Source organism: Periophthalmus magnuspinnatus, chromosome 3 (genome assembly GCF_009829125.3).
Source record: "Periophthalmus magnuspinnatus isolate fPerMag1 chromosome 3, fPerMag1.2.pri, whole genome shotgun sequence".
NCBI lineage: Eukaryota > Metazoa > Chordata > Actinopteri > Gobiiformes > Gobiidae > Periophthalmus > Periophthalmus magnuspinnatus.
The window spans coordinates 26,021,708-26,037,140 of NC_047128.1; the positions used below are offsets into that span (position 1 = coordinate 26,021,708).

General features: G+C 39.1%; 2 protein-coding genes across 3 annotated transcripts; one reads left to right on the forward strand and one right to left on the reverse strand.

Moving 5' to 3' along the window:
- Nucleotides 1–1,393: 1,393 nt before the first annotated feature.
- Nucleotides 1,394–7,396, reverse strand: LOC117392303 (semaphorin-7A-like). Of its 2 annotated transcripts, none has more exons than XM_033990369.2 (14): nt 7,265–7,396; nt 7,055–7,179; nt 6,913–6,975; nt 6,722–6,820; nt 6,541–6,649; nt 6,163–6,273; nt 5,939–6,087; nt 5,692–5,870; nt 5,344–5,446; nt 5,095–5,275; nt 4,303–4,430; nt 4,081–4,220; nt 2,306–2,373; nt 1,394–2,196 (listed from the first exon to the last, which is right to left on the reverse strand). In XM_033990369.2, exons 1-14 carry the CDS (start codon nt 7,362–7,364, stop codon nt 1,865–1,867), a joined length of 1,887 nt encoding a protein of 628 aa, XP_033846260.1. In that variant the 5' UTR covers nt 7,365–7,396; the 3' UTR covers nt 1,394–1,864. The 2 variants fall into 2 exon arrangements, with proteins under 2 accessions (XP_033846260.1, XP_033846252.1); XM_033990361.2 differs by having other exon boundaries at nt 1,394–2,199; nt 7,265–7,384.
- A 1,824-nt stretch (nt 7,397–9,220) lies between these two features.
- On the forward strand, nt 9,221–15,179 carry LOC117392328 (synaptotagmin-5). The gene is made up of 5 exons (XM_033990394.2): nt 9,221–9,325; nt 11,329–12,299; nt 14,122–14,293; nt 14,535–14,701; nt 14,777–15,179. Exons 1-5 carry the CDS (start codon nt 9,304–9,306, stop codon nt 14,930–14,932), a joined length of 1,488 nt encoding a protein of 495 aa, XP_033846285.1. The 5' UTR covers nt 9,221–9,303; the 3' UTR covers nt 14,933–15,179.
- Nucleotides 15,180–15,433: the final 254 nt, after the last annotated feature.

Consider the following 15,433-nt stretch of genomic DNA (forward strand, 5'->3'; position numbering starts at 1 on the left):
CGTCAGCACCATGTATGACACATGACTGTATTGTGTAAATGAGAATATAGTAGTCGCTGCCTTAAAAGTAGTTGTGGGTGAGATCTGAACATTGTAGATTTCATCACTCAACTGGCTGGGTTGTATTTTCTCTTCAAGCTTAATCCTTTGGAGAATAATCATTTGAGGCAATTCAATCGTACTATTAACACCAGATGCTATTTGTTCGGTTGCATAGAAATACTATTTATTTGTGTTCAATGTTTCATGTAAATCATGGTTTTGGTAACAGTTGGGCTAAATCACTAAAGCCCTGTTACTTAAATGTCTATATCCTGGCTTCTAATTTGATCTGCAAACTGCGGATGGCTGATAGTGTAGCTTCACTGCCTTTGAATGTGTGTTTTAACTTTGTGTGAGTGTCAATTTGAATGAGTAGTGAATGGGACATAAATAACTTATAATCAGGAACTATACTTGGGAAACCAATCAAAACATTACAGCTAGTGCCACAGCCAGTCCAGTGATCACAACACATTTAAAACGTAGATTGTAGCTTTTACAAATGTTTCCTTCTACTAAAACAATCATTCAGTTGGCTCGGCTGGCTCAGAGCACTTGGCGCTGTACTGTTTGTGTGGGTGATACCTGCACAGGTGTGAGTGTCTATGGAACACCCCCTCCCCTACCTCGTCACACCATGATACCTCAGGGCAGTGGGCTGCGATTGCAACTGTTGCATTTGATTCTTTGAGGGACGAGTACTCACAGAAGCTGCAGTCATTTTGCTGAATGCTACTTAGGACTGACTTGGGTTTTTTGTTGTATTGCTTTTTTCCGTCAGTAACTGCAAGCAAGGTCTCGTCACTCAGGAAGCTGTGAAGTATGCAGAACCTTTGTCTCAGATGGAATTTATTCAGTTCAAATGTCTAAAAACTAACCTGATCTGTGTAAAACAGGTGCATATGCAAGTGGTTATCGAATACCTCATTTATCAATTTTATGTTGTTTTTGGCTTGTACAATGCTCCGTATATTAATTCAACTGTGGGGTTTGTGCATATTTTTGTACTGTTATTATTATGACATGATAATAATGATGATATACTGATATTATAGTTTTCTTTTGGATTAAAGCAGACAAAAGTAGGACAAAACTTGTGAATGCTTGTTAAAACTGGTTTGTGCTGATTGTATTTAAGGAGCACTTTTCCAAAATGGTTTTCACACACATTCGGTTTTGTTCTTATTAGTAATATAAAGATATGGTTCTCAGGGCTTTAAACTTGTATGTCATGATAAAGTTTTACTTTATAGCTTATCATTGTGTCAGTGTGTTTCCTTTGAGTCGAACTTTCCCGCAAATGTAGAAATGGCAAATCATGTTTACATTCTACTAGTCTTGTAAGGACATATTTAGAGAAATAAAACAAGACTTTATTTACTGGTCTATTTTCACAGGCAATGGGACATTAGTAACTCGAGATGATTCATGTTCACAGTATATCTGATGTATTGCATTTGGATAGACACTTAAAAGTAAAGTTGCTAAAACAAACACTTATATTAAATCATGTTACATCAGTGTAAAAGAACAAGGTTACAATAGTTCAGCATTTTAACACTATTTAACACACTAACACAAGCTGTCAAGAAATCATGAGGTAGTATGCAGTTACAAATAAGTTACATTGAACCACAGGCCAGTGCCCAGGCACTCAAATATGTCATAAATTTAAAGGTTTAATTTACAGAAGGAATCCTGCCTGAACACTTATGACACACAAATCTATCCTGAGAGAACTTCAAAAAACAATTTGAAATGAACTACTGTTAATGTAAAAAGTGCAAAAACAGTATTCGCAATGTATATTATGACATAATTTTCAGCTCTGGACCAAAAAAGCTGCTATGAGAGAAACCCAGAGCAGAGCACCTGGAGTAAAGCCATTAGCACAGTCATCCACTTCGAGCTGGTACTGAGCCAACACCTGTCTGTATCCCTGCTCCATTGACACACAAGTGTATGTGCCCAACTGCTCTGGCTTCACACTGTGGATGAGCATAAAGCACTGATGCTCGTCTCCACTGCAGGACACTGTAGGGCTGCTGTTATGGTACCAAGTGTAGTTGGCATGAAGAGATGACACCGGACACTCAAAGAAGTACCGAGAACCAAGAGGAATGAGGATCTTGTTCACAACATCTTTTGACTCATCTGCTACAGATATTGGTACAGTGCAGTAAAAATATAGTAAACTGTAATCTTAAATCAACGTATGGGTGCATATTTGGACATAGCTTCCTTTAATAGCTATTTACCATACCTTTAGCTTGATTGATTTGAGCCAAAATGGGACAAATGGCAAGGTGTTCAGTGTCCTGCGGTGACCCACTGTTAAAAAGAAAAGAATTTGACTTAATTTTGAACATACCTTGAGCTATTTATTTTTAGCTGTCATGAGTAAATTGCATTTTCACGTAGATTTTAAGTCACAGAATACTTACTGGTGTGTGTGTATATATATATATATATATGCAAACTTACTAAAACAAGTAGCTAAAACTTCTCACCTAGATAGTTCCTGTTAGTGCAATCACACTTCTGCAAACCATGATTAAACCCACACTTCTGACACTTAGTTGCACAAATCAGTAGGTAAAGGTGCAATAAAAAGTGTGAAAACATGTGTGATGTGTAGTTTCATCCAGCTTGCATGTGGCTGTGATCACATTTTGGATTTTCATCAGCAGTTCTTAAGTCATGAGCTCTCACACGGTTGATCTTGCCACATGCTTTTTTATCATCCCCTGTGGCTTCCTGCATGGGCTATTTTCAAACCATGATCAAAAACTCCACACCCCTTTTGCAACACACAGGAAAGTCTAAGTAAAAGGTTACTTAAATATATGACTGTACATTTTCTGTCTCATCTTATCCCTTTTCTGGAAATGGTTTTGTTACTCAGAGCTGTGTGAACCGATTGGGAGGAATGTCATGCCATATGTTTTTTTCTTTGTTTAGCTCAAAACAGCTGACACAGAGGAATTATAGACACTGTGCTGAGCAAGTGAAATACTGAAAGGCAGGATGAAACAGACAATCAAAGGTTATTATTTATGTCTAACATGCATAATACAAGGTCTCTAGTATAGTGCCACTGTATTTGGAGTGAGCTAGTTTAACCTAGACGTTGTAATCATTGCCTTATTCTTTAAACATTTTGTTTACATGGTTGGATTGAATGTTGAGATCATGCAAACATGTTCCCAGTATGTGAACTACTTATTGTAGTATCAAATTAACAATGTTAACATACTCATTAAAGGTCCACTGTGTAACTTTTTCAGTGGCAGGTCCATAAAATGCCTTGTTACTTACTGTAAGTTGGGTCACCTACCTGCAGATCTGGCCTATAACCTAGCTAAGTAGTACCACATGCTTGTTTAAATTAAGGTATTAGTTTAATCCATACTGTGGAAGAATAATTTCTCAGTGGAGACTAGCAGGTGGCGAACCCTCCACTAGAAAAGCTCCATAGTATGCCTTTAATAGGTTTATCTACCTAATTGAAGGGGTGCTAATTCTGCGGATAGCTGTCTTGTCTTGGGTGACCAGATGTCCCTATTTACCCAGGACAATCCCAGTTTTGAGCCCTGTGTTTCATGTCCCCATGTAAATTTATCCAAAACCATTGATTTCTCCCTGTTTTATTCAAGAATAGTCACAGGTGTCCCTATTTTTGACCAATCTGATTTCTACCAACAGTAAAAGGGCAATATGTCATCATTTGTTTAGCTAAAATACAGAAAACCATGCTTGAAAATGACCAAAAATGCACCGATAGAAGTCCCTCAGATTATGACTGACACAAGTGAGTCGAGAATGGACAATGCTACACGCTCTTTTAATTGTATTTATACCAACTGTCCCACTATTGACTTTTGAAAATCTGGTCACCCTATTGTCTAACTCAGTTGTTTATAGTCAACTCTAACCTTAAACATGTGATGCAATGTTTTTAAGTGCTCTATAAATGCGTGACTGCGTTAGCAATGTGACACCTGATTAAGTTTTGGACATACAGATGACTTGTCTTACTCTTTGGTACACTGGCCTTCACTCCAGCCACAGTAGGGATCTCTGGCCATGATGCACTCCTCACAAGAGTTTCCATAGCCCTGACAGTTTGCCACATCCATCTGGGCCAATTCCGTCCTGGAAGCGATGTACAGCGTCCTCTGCAGTACCATAGAATAAATGCAGTTAATAAAAGGCTACTGCTAGTATGACAATATACAGATTTGTGTGGCTATCGCTCACGGTGGTAGGATGTAGGTCCAAGTTAACAATGAAAGCTCTGTGGTTAAAGGGTCTGTATTCAGCTATGACATAGGAAATGGCATCTGTAGCAGTCTGCTTGAGCATGACCTTATGAATCATGCCATTATCTGTTTACAAGAAAGAAAAGTTCACTTGAAAAATCCTATGACTAGTAGATAACACACATATCAGAATTGTTAGGTTAATGCTCATCAAATCGGTGTGCCTTTAACTTCTCTCTCTTCTGGGTTAGACAAGCAGGTGATGCCACTAGGACAAAATACAGGTCATATCTCTAGAGAGCCTATTCACAGAAAGAATAGATGCATGCAAGAATGGTGTTAAATGCGATATGGTGGAACATTTGAACAGAGCAATAACATTTCCAAGGAGACACGCGGGTGGCATGAAGAGTACTTTAAATATACTGGTATGATTTCTTACATGAGTACAAAAAGTGGAACCCAGAACCTTCTTGCTTTGAGGTAAGAGCTCTCACCACTGTGTCACCATGCCATCCAAAATATAATATAATTGTTGAGATTGCTTTACTGAATAAACTGGTTTCTATCCTCCCCAGGGCCAAGATCAGGACTGTTTACACAAGTATTGGTGTCAACACTTTGAAAACAGTAAGTATAGACACATATAAGTGACATCACTTTCTGTAACCTTAGATCAACTGTGTAATAAGAAGATATCAAGTTGTTGGCGATCAAATAAATATGAACCATCCATAAATACATATAGAACAACAGAAGTTATTGTATGGCCTTTTTCAGCACTACTCACGCAATGCAATAAACAGGATTGTGTGGTTCTGGAGACGGTGAGCGGTGATTCGAGTATAGTGGTGGCGACTTATCAGAAGTGGGCCAGAACTGTTCTGTGGCTCGATGTAGTTCTTCATTTCAGAATTGGCCTCTATTTGCTTCAGGACTGTGATCGGGAGTTTCGTGCTGTCTCCTACACACTGAGGTAACAAGAGTACATTTTAACAAGCATTTGCAACATCTACCTTACTTCCTCATTTGTTTGTACCGTTCTAGATCTATCCGGTTGCATTTCTGAGTTTTTGAATGGAGAGGTTTTAAAGACGTGGTTGATATCTTGTATTGTGTATACACACACTGCACTCATTCCCCTGTACAGAATAAGAAGTGACAAGTATTAGTAGCAAGTTACCAAAAATATTCAAGTTTTAGGTGTAACTGTATAAGCAGTATTGAAACAGGAACCTGGTGCACTACAAGACACCAACTAAACATCCTCTTTACCAATGACCTGACCTTACACAGCTTCAGTTAGCTTAACTTTTATAATGGAAACTGGAGGTTGTGTTTCTCATAAGTAATGCCATAAGTAATACAGAGTTGGACAGATGTGTACCATTCGTTTCTGAATAGTCCATAGACCCTTGTGTCCTGCCAATGGTCAGCTTCTACTGTAGCAATATCCACCAGCTCTGAGAAGTGCTGTTTCTGGTCCTTGTCACCACAGAAAAGACGGGCATTCAGCTGGGATGTCCAGGTAGACTGCAGGTTGTTCTTAGGACCACCGTTATCTGTCTGGAACATAGTAAAGGATGATATTTTTAGTATCAAATCATGTATGGAAAGCAATAGTTAATACCTACCACGCAAATCTGTGTAACAAACGACTTCCACATGTCACTGTACATGTCAGTGTCCTTGTTCTTCTCGTTGTAAAAGCCATAGATCTTATCTTGAAGAACATCATTTTCACGCTCCTGTTTACTTAGTATTAATTCAATATAGTGCTGCTCTGTAAGCAAAATGGATATGTTTACTGTATGAAAGAACGTTCAGCTACCACCATAAAATTTGTTATGGAAATTACCTTCAACATGGTAACCCGGCCTGACAGTGTGTTTTCCAAACCTGTAAATGCCAGTTATGAAGTTTTGAGATCGAGAGAATGCGATGTAGAGCTCAGCGCCATCTGGACTTTCTAAACAACAAACACAATAATTATAACTCCTAAATTGCAGTGTGTTTAAAATTCCTCGGTTTTAAGCTCCAGTAACCGCGACATTTGACAAGAGTAAGTGGAAGGATGCATGAATTCCAGTGCCTTTCTGAACTTATAACTTTTGAGCTGAGACAGATATTACAATTAAGAAAGAGCAAATACAGCTTTTTCAGTCATACAAAAGACGATTAAAAATGTAGCACTTAAGGCCAGCATAAAGATTTTGCTGTATGTGGGAAAACTTACCAACAAAAGCAGAGGCTTCACCTTCCATAACAATAGAGCGTCTCTTTTGCTCTATGATACTGTTCACCGTATCAGAAGGAGTGCATTTGACTGAATGTTCTGAAACAGTCTGCACAGAAAACACAGATCAGGTCTTAAATTCATACAGTAAAATTACATGCAACTTGAATAACGTTCGTACCAAGTTACAGCATGTGATATCTGTCCCACTATTTCCACAGGCAAATATTTGGTTGGCTCCTTGTCTTTTAAGGATGACAGTTAAGTTGTAAATGCAAACCTAAATTATAAACATGTATAAAAGTGCTTGGCATGATACAAGCAAGAAATAAAAGCACAAGTTTGTATAGAAAGTCTAGTGAAGTGGCGTACTTTGGTGTTGGCAGAATCTTTAGAACATTCATCCCACTCCACTGAGAGGTCCACAGGAATCTGCTATAATTACAAAGGATAAAATATAACTCACTTACATTAAACCCAACCCAAATAATATCAGACATGCAAAACTCCAAACCGTTTGTTGATTCATAAACTGTATTAGGCGTGTCTGTGTTGTTCCAATAGCTGTCACTACATTTTCTTTTTCCAATAGGATCTGGACAGGTGCAGGAGGCAACCGCCGGCTCACTACTGTGGTATCTGCCATAAAGGATGGAGCGTCATTTCAATGTTAGTTCCAGACAGAGTAGACTGAAGTAGGCTCCTTATCCCAGGGTTAACCTACCTCTGTCAGTGAAAATCATACGAGGTCGCTCCCCAGTTGTAGAAATGACACATAATAATAATAATAAAGGTAAATATTTGTGTGCATCTAAATCACCCATCTTGACGACAGTACAAACTCGGGTGTAAAAGTGACTGCACTCGAGTTGTACTTCTGCAAAAAAAAAAAAAAAAAAAAAAAAGTGGGGGGGGGGGGCGGGTCGAATATAAATAAATACTTACAGAGAGCCCCTGGTGGTCATAAACAGTGTTGGGCGTCTTACTTCAAAAATGTAATTAGTTATAGTTACAACAAAAAGTAACTGAGTTAGTAACTCAGTTACTTTTTGGGAGAAGTAACTAGTTACTAGGCAAAGTAACTATGCCGTTACTTATTATGTTAAAACAATAAAAACACAACAGATGTGAACCTTTAACATTTATTTCACTTTAACAGATTGACACTATATTGTATTTGTTTACAAGTAAATTATAGAATGTATCAAAAATAAAAAAATATATAAAAAATGTTATTTGAAGTGCAAATAAATCAACATGTCACGCAATTTCAGACAACTGTACTTCAAATATTTTCTTCATTATAATACTGAAAAAAATCAATGCAATGTTTTGCAAAACTAAGGCATCCAAATGTAAACCATGTAAAATAAGACAAAACCTTTAAGCTTCTCTGATCATACACTGTAATTCTCTGCCCAGTATTCAAATATTAATCACTCTCATTTCAACATAAACTGAACTTTATCCAACTCTTTAACATTCATTAAAAGATTCACACAATCCCTCTAACACGTATCTATTCCTTTATTTATCTATCTATCCATCCAATCAGCTGTCGATGCACGTGTGGACAGGACATCATTTCCCATCATGCATTAAGCATTTGTAGTCCATGCAGGCGGCCACTGGCGGTGGAGAGCTGCTGCGCTCGCCTTACTCAAAAACTTCCCGTTACCGGCGCACAGGTTATGTCAGCGCAAGTCGGTGGCATCTTGGACACAAAACTAACCGGCATGCACCGCGCACCGATCGACGGCGATAGTATCTGCGCCCGCCTCATCTCAAACAAGCCTTTTATCTCACCCCGAGCCGCGTTGCAGCTCCTTGGCTGAGAGACTCTCATGAAGAGAAGAGTGAACTGAATTAAAAGTAACGCGCCACATTTTATAGTCAGTAACGGTAACGGCGTTAGGACGCTGGGAAAAGTAATTAGTTAGATTACTCCGTTAGTGGAAAAAGTAACGCAGTTAGTAACGCCGTTATAATGTAACTCCGTTATTCCCAACACTTGTCATGAATCTCTCCAAAATTATAAAGCGCTACCATAGACAGCACTTTGATTATCCGCCAACAGAGGGCGCTCTAGGATTTGTTAGCCAGGCCTGTTCTATTAAGAGCAAAAGTACACAAAACTTCATGTAGTTTAGGCTTATAAAAGTCCATTTGATTAGTCTATAAAAGATGTAGACGTATGCTAGGTTATTTTAATAATTTCATATATATTTGAACTTCATTTTTTCCCATTTTAATCTCAATTCCAATTTAATTTGACTGCTTTCTATCCAGATTGAATATAGGCGTTTATTGCGTCATAGGTAGTGGATAGTTAATTAATTAATTTATTTATTTATTTTAATTTCATTTTTATTTACAGATGGCAATGGCAAGAGGTTTAAGCATTACATTACATTACATTGCATTCATATGGCATGTGCAAAAATATTAAACAAATGTAAAAAAAAAAATATATATATATATATATATATATATATATATATATATATATATATATATATATATATATATATATACATAAAAATAAAAATAATAAATAAATACAGTAGTACATTTTAAATTCCAAATCCTGTGCAAAGTTCTTTTGTTTTCAGGGCTTCGCTTTTGGGTTTCAAGGCAGTGGAAATGATGTGTTGCCCTGTTGGTTAAAAAGCTCCATGCGCAGACTGTGGCTCAGGGCGCACGCTCCCACACTCAGCCATCCATCTGAAGGGCTGACTTCACATAAGTTCAAGTGGAAGAGACATGTCACACTACACGCTTGGAGGTAAGGGGATTTCTTTCACATTATGTTTTGCTTTGTTTTGATATTCGTTTCGTATTTGTAACAGCGGCCAGTTCTTTTACGATGCGCTCAAAAATGTGAATGTTGCTTACAAACTGGAGAGGTTTCAATGCTCCTGCAGCAGTATGGTTTACAGGAGTATTTGCTGTATGCCTCAAATGCTAGAATATGAAACAGCCTGATGTTTGGCCAGTATCTGAGTCTAGTTCAAATCCGTGCCATCTGGATTATTACTGCAGCAGTCATTGCACCACACTGCACTCAAAGGTCCTGTGTAAGTATTTTATGTCAAATGTAGATGAGCGCCCTCACAGTCTTCTTTTTTATATTTGCAAATGGTTATTATATCACATCTCTGTCTGATCTTTAAACACAGGACAGTATTTGGAAACTCAGCCTTTTCATTCAATATGTTACCAACAGATAACATGTACAAACTGTAGCACATTTCCACGCCTGGCAAAACAGTGGCTTTTCTCAAACCAAACCTGCTCCCATAATGGTGACTGATGTGTGTCTGGAGAGGGGGTCATGTTCTAGAGTGAATTAATTAATGGATGCTTTTGAATGAGTGATGATGATTTTATGCTGCTGAGAGGGCTGGATGTCAATGATGTTACAGAACTTTTACAATGGTTTGATCATTGTAAACACTTTCTTTTAATGTTTGATTTTATGAACTATAACACCAGCCTGCCCAGCCACTACAAGGACAAATTAGCAGGAGTGCTACAACCTGGTACAATGCATCTCTCCTGTTAAGGTTAATGGATACTGTGCACTGTCCCTGCCCCATTAAATTAATGCTGCACTGAGACCTTTGACTGAGGTACAATGACACTGAGAGGTGATGTTTCTGTAGCTAAACTTTTCCCTCAGGATCAATAAAGTATCTCTCTTTCTATAAATAACTAAACTAAACTACTCAGACAGTGGAGGCAAGGCAGGTTAAAGGTTTTGCACAAGGACACATAGCACTATGCACAGGTGGCAGCAAACAACCTCCAAATGAGCCACAATTCACTCCCTGAAAACTTATATCAAACCAGTTGTGTTTGTTCCTCTCCTGGTATCTAAACACATTTTTCAGACTGTAGCTCTTCTGTGTGCATTCTGACTAGCAAGTTTAATTAGAATTACTTATTCCACTTTTGTTGTGTAGAACAGCATAGCACATGTTATTGAACACTATTATCTCTATTTGAAGCTCCCTATGTTTTTTTGTTTGTTTTTTTAATATTTTTATCCAACACGAAAACATAAGTCGTCACAACAGATACCCATTCTCCCCAAGGGACAGTCTACATGCCATAATTGGCATACGACATCAGTGCAGTCACTGCCAATGTTAAGGCCTTTGTTTCTAACCTTACTCAAACCAGTGGAAGCTGTTACTGTGTCCTAAGGCAAGACACCTCACTCACCCTGCCTCCAGTGCCATTGCTTAGTGATGTGTGAATGAGTGTATGAGAGAGAACACAGGACACAGTACACCAGACACCAGACCAATATGTTTACATGTGTCTCATGTTCCAAAATATCATATATATTGTGATAGTTATGTGTATATATATATATATATATATATATATATATATATATATATATATATATATATATATATATATATATATATATATATATATATATATATATACACCCCCACACACGCACATACACACACACATACACCCCCCCACACACACACATACACACACACATACACCCCCCCCCCCCCCACACACACACACACATATGTATATGCCCTCATGCATTTAACATCAAATTAACTGTTACTCAATCGACTTCTGTTTATATCTTTTGTAATGTGCCACCACCACCATTTATACAATTATCATTACAACTCTAGACATTTCCGCTTGAGGACACAGGAAGCAGACACAGCCCCTCTGAGTCATCAGGATCAGGATTTTCTTGTTTGTTGTTTAATATTTTTATCTTTGTCCTCCTTTTACCTCTTTCAGTTCATTTGCAGATTGTGCTGGCAGTGGGCCTGGCTGTGCTCTGCTACTCTCTGGTTGTGGTGTGCATCCTTTGCTGCCGTAAGAGGAAAAAAGCCATTTCATCTGAGGACAAGGAGGCTGTGTTCATCTCTCCATACCCGCCCGCTGTCACTCTGACTCTTTCTCCGTGCACACAGCCAAACAAACAACAGTATGAAGAGTTGGATGGGGACGTTTTGGACTTTCCATCGTCTAAAAGCAGCTCCTCTCCATCTGAGGATGACCTGTCTGCTCTGCCTACAGACCCCGGCCCCTCCCATTCCCCTGGTCTGCTGCTGTCCCCTGGTGTGTCTGTTCCAGTGAGACGTCTCAGCTCTCCGGCTATCCCCTGTCCTCCCGATAAGTCTCCTGTCCATGGGAGAGCCTCACTGCCCTCTCTCACCAAACTCAGCCTCATGTCCCGGTCCAAGCGGACCAAGGGCAGGCGCAGCACTGTGAGTGGAGATAGCTTACTGCTCAGAGAAGGCAGGAGTTTGACCTCTGAACCCCGGTTGAGGGATGGCTCTCAGTATGGGGCAGTGTCCAACGGATCCAACCCCTTTCCTCTCCTACATTTCTCCCTGTTCTTCTCTTTGGCCCATGGCACTCTGGTGGTCAATATCTTGGGTGTGTCTGGTACCAGTAGAAAGAGAAGCAGTGTTTTTGTGCGAGCCAGTCTACCACCCCTGTCTCCCTCCCCACAGCCGCTGGCCTCACGTCGGCGCAGCCTCAGCCCGGAGATCCACAGTCAAAGTGTGGTGATGCATGTGGGCGCAGTGGAGGAGCTGCACATCTGCACCCTCAGACTGGCTGTGTACAGCAGAGACTTCTCTGGGTTCAGGGAGGCCAAGCTGGGCCTGGTGGAGATGCCCTGTGAGGAGATGAACCTTACACCTGACACAACCTACACCTTTACCAGGGAGATCATGCCCTCTAAGAGCAAGCCGAAAAAGGTACAGCTTATAAGCAATATAAAGTCCCAGTTTATAGTAGTCATATCACGTAACAGTATAAGACACACTGATGTTGTGTGTGTGCATGTGAATGGGGGTACCAAATTGGCATACGCAAAAAGCTATACTTTTAACTTGATTAATGACCCAAAATAGATTGTGGAAATGTGTTGAAATCGTAATGAAAACGTCCAAATGCTTTACACCCCCCCTCCCCTCTGTGCTACTGCTCCAAGAGGAATTTCTTAGTCTTCTTTTCTTTTCTTTTCATCCTTCTTTTCATTCTGCTTGTTCTCATCAAAATCATATTGAACCTTTAAGGGTCACCCACACTTATAAAACACAATTTTAATGTGATGCTCTTCACTATTTGTGAATCTGGATGCAAATAATCGTGAATGGCTCTCTACAAATATCTTTTCGAATATAAAATGATGTCCTGCTTGCTAATCCTTTTAATAAGTTTACATTTCCAACTGATTAAGCAGAAAAGCTGAAGTAATGATCCAGGCTGTCTTTGTGTCCTTGAAGACATAGCCATTCATTTGTTATCTCTCAGCCTTTTCTTATGTGGTTAGTCACGGTGACTTTGTTGTTCATAAGTGCAGAGCAAACAAGCACAGTCCAGTAAACTGGCCATGAGCCAACACAGTGCCCTCTGTCAGAAAACATCTATATGAGCCTTTAATGGAGCAGGCGGCTCGTGTTTGGATTGGACGGTTTTCCTGATGGTTAACAAATACAAGTGTAGAGATGAGATGTTCAGTCTGTGAGGTAATACTTTCTCTTGTTTTGGCAGAATGAACAATGTTGATGTTGAAAATTGAATTGTTGGTGAAACATTCATTCATTCAGGTCATAGAAGTTATTTAGTTGATTCATCATAATAATGTAATTCCTCTTCTCTTTTAAGGAGTTTTAGTCTGTGCATTTTGGGGTTGGTTGGAATGTTTTATTATATTACCTTCCACAGTGTCCTTGTTCCTTTTTCATCTTTTTGAACCTGGAACAAAGTACTTTGTTTAAACAAAATCAAACCATTTAAATTGTGGTTATTTAATGTATTGCATTTGTAATACCTTCTCATATACACTCATACTTAATAGTACAGAAATAATGGTTCAGTAATAAAGTTAAGTTTGGGCCAGGTTTGACACAGCCCCCAGTAATAATGCATATTATTCAGTTATTCAACCTCAAGCATTGCTTTTTTACAATAACAAATACATCATATAATTGTTTATTTGGAAGTGTCTGATGTTAATAACAGAATTTACTGCAAGTAATACATTAGACCTTATAATGTGTAATCAATGGACAATGACATTAAGTCTATGTTCATGATACAAATGGTTATTCTGTAGTAGGAAATGTCATCTATATTGGCCTGAATCAATGAAGTTGTGGAAAACAAGATTGGGTGAACTCTTCGAGACAGAGGCACTGAGGCAGAAGGCACTTGTTGGACAGCATGGCCTTCACACTCCGCTGCATGGCACATGGCTGGGGGGTCCACAGCAGCCTTTTGTCAGGATGATATGACTCACGACAATAACAGCACAGGCTAAATATGTGTGATAGGAACACCACTTAAAGGATACAATTACAAGGCCAAAACATTAAATGTAAACTTTCAATGATTAATTCTCTGGATGTTGGAATTGTGTAAAACTTGGTTTAAAATTTTGATAAAGGAACTAGGGACTAGGGAACAATTATCAGAACAAGATGATTATGTGAGAAATATAGAGTAATATGTTGTATATTATTAGGAGTAATCAGTCTAAAGTATCCATATGTGTGTTCTTGTTGCTTCTGTCAGAGTGTGAGTTCTCAGGAGACACTGGTCCACAGGAAGACATCCGTGTGTGCGCCAAAAGTCTTGGGCCAAGTTTTTATTTTGCTGCAGTACCAGTTTGTGGCTCAGCGCATTAAATTGATGGTGAGGAAGGCGGAAAATTTGGCCAAGCTCACACGCATCCCTGGCACCCCAGGTAAACAGCTATATCTGCAATGAGATACTTTAAGGTTGCAAGTCAGAGCTGCCTGGTGTATTTCTCTTTGTTTAATTCGATTTGGTGTAATCATATTAGTAACTGATCAGGTCAGTGTCATTTCCCGTGCTGTTTTCAGATCCATATCACTCCATGTAATTGATAGTTTGTTGATAATGGTTTTGAAATGAGAAAAGGGTTTAATGGAGAATGAATCCTGTTTTCTTTTGTACATTGTCAGACCACTATGTTGTGATCAACATGAGGCAAGATGGAAAGGTAATTGCTACAAAGGAAACCAAAGGAGCTGGTGGTCTCAACCCCGTCTGGAACACTCCATTTCTGTTCGACCTGCCCCCCGGAGACATCACTCAGCTGCCTCTGCATTTTGAATTCATCATCATGCAGGTAAGTTCCTCTGATGTGTGATTTAAAAAAACATTTTTAGGTACTACTATGTCATATAAATTTTCTGCTCTATAGGGTCGTTTGTACACTAAGAGCAGTGTACTGGGTCGTGTGCTCATTGGCTGCAGTGGTCCAGAAGAGGGGCAGGCTCACTGGAGGGAGATGCTGAAACGAGGGCAGATAGAGACGGCGCGCTGGCACACCATTCAGCCCGATGTGCGGCAGATCTGACTGTCAAGCCCTGTCTAAAATTCTGCTTTTGTATAAATAGTGTTCATCATTCATTGTCAAATCTGGATGTCTTGTTATTATATGTCTAGTCAACGTGGGTTACTGTTGTCAGCCTTGTAAAATATTGCCATTTTGGTCAATTGTGGGATCAGCTGGTTATGGCAAAACTGATACTTTTCTCTAACAGTAATTTCAATGGTTTTGTGTTGCATGCCACTTTTGCGTAACATAAGTGTATGATCAGTGAGTAGGGCATCAATGCAATGAAAATAGGTTGAGTTTTTGTTGTGAAATGACATATCATACATTTTTAACTTAACTGTTCATAAGATGTAAAGATAGAGGAGAATACATTTGAATATTGTACAAGCCTAACTGAGCATTTCACAGCAGCTTCCTGTTCACAGTGGGTGACGTTTATCCCATGTTAAAAATACCCAGAGACAGTGGGGCCTTAGTGATGTAATAGAACAGTGGTAAGGCTCTTATATCATAGGATAG

What these genes read in the sequence shown, in the direction of transcription:
- LOC117392303 (XM_033990361.2), bottom strand. Translation starts at nt 7,364, where the DNA reads ATGGGTGATTTAGATGCACACAAATATTTACCTTTATTATTATTATTA. An exon ending in GCCGGGTTACCATGTTGAAG is followed by an intron (nt 6,088 to 6,162) that starts GTAATTTCCATA and finishes TTTTGCTTACAG; the next exon opens with AGCAGCACTATATTGAATTA. An exon ending in GAAGGCCAGTGTACCAAAGA is followed by an intron (nt 2,374 to 4,080) that starts GTAAGACAAGTC and finishes TCTTTTTAACAG; the next exon opens with TGGGTCACCGCAGGACACTG.
- LOC117392328 (XM_033990394.2), top strand. Translation starts at nt 9,304, where the DNA reads ATGTCACACTACACGCTTGGAG. An exon ending in GTCACACTACACGCTTGGAG is followed by an intron (nt 9,326 to 11,328) that starts GTAAGGGGATTT and finishes TACCTCTTTCAG; the next exon opens with TTCATTTGCAGATTGTGCTG. An exon ending in ACGCATCCCTGGCACCCCAG is followed by an intron (nt 14,294 to 14,534) that starts GTAAACAGCTAT and finishes GTACATTGTCAG; the next exon opens with ACCACTATGTTGTGATCAAC.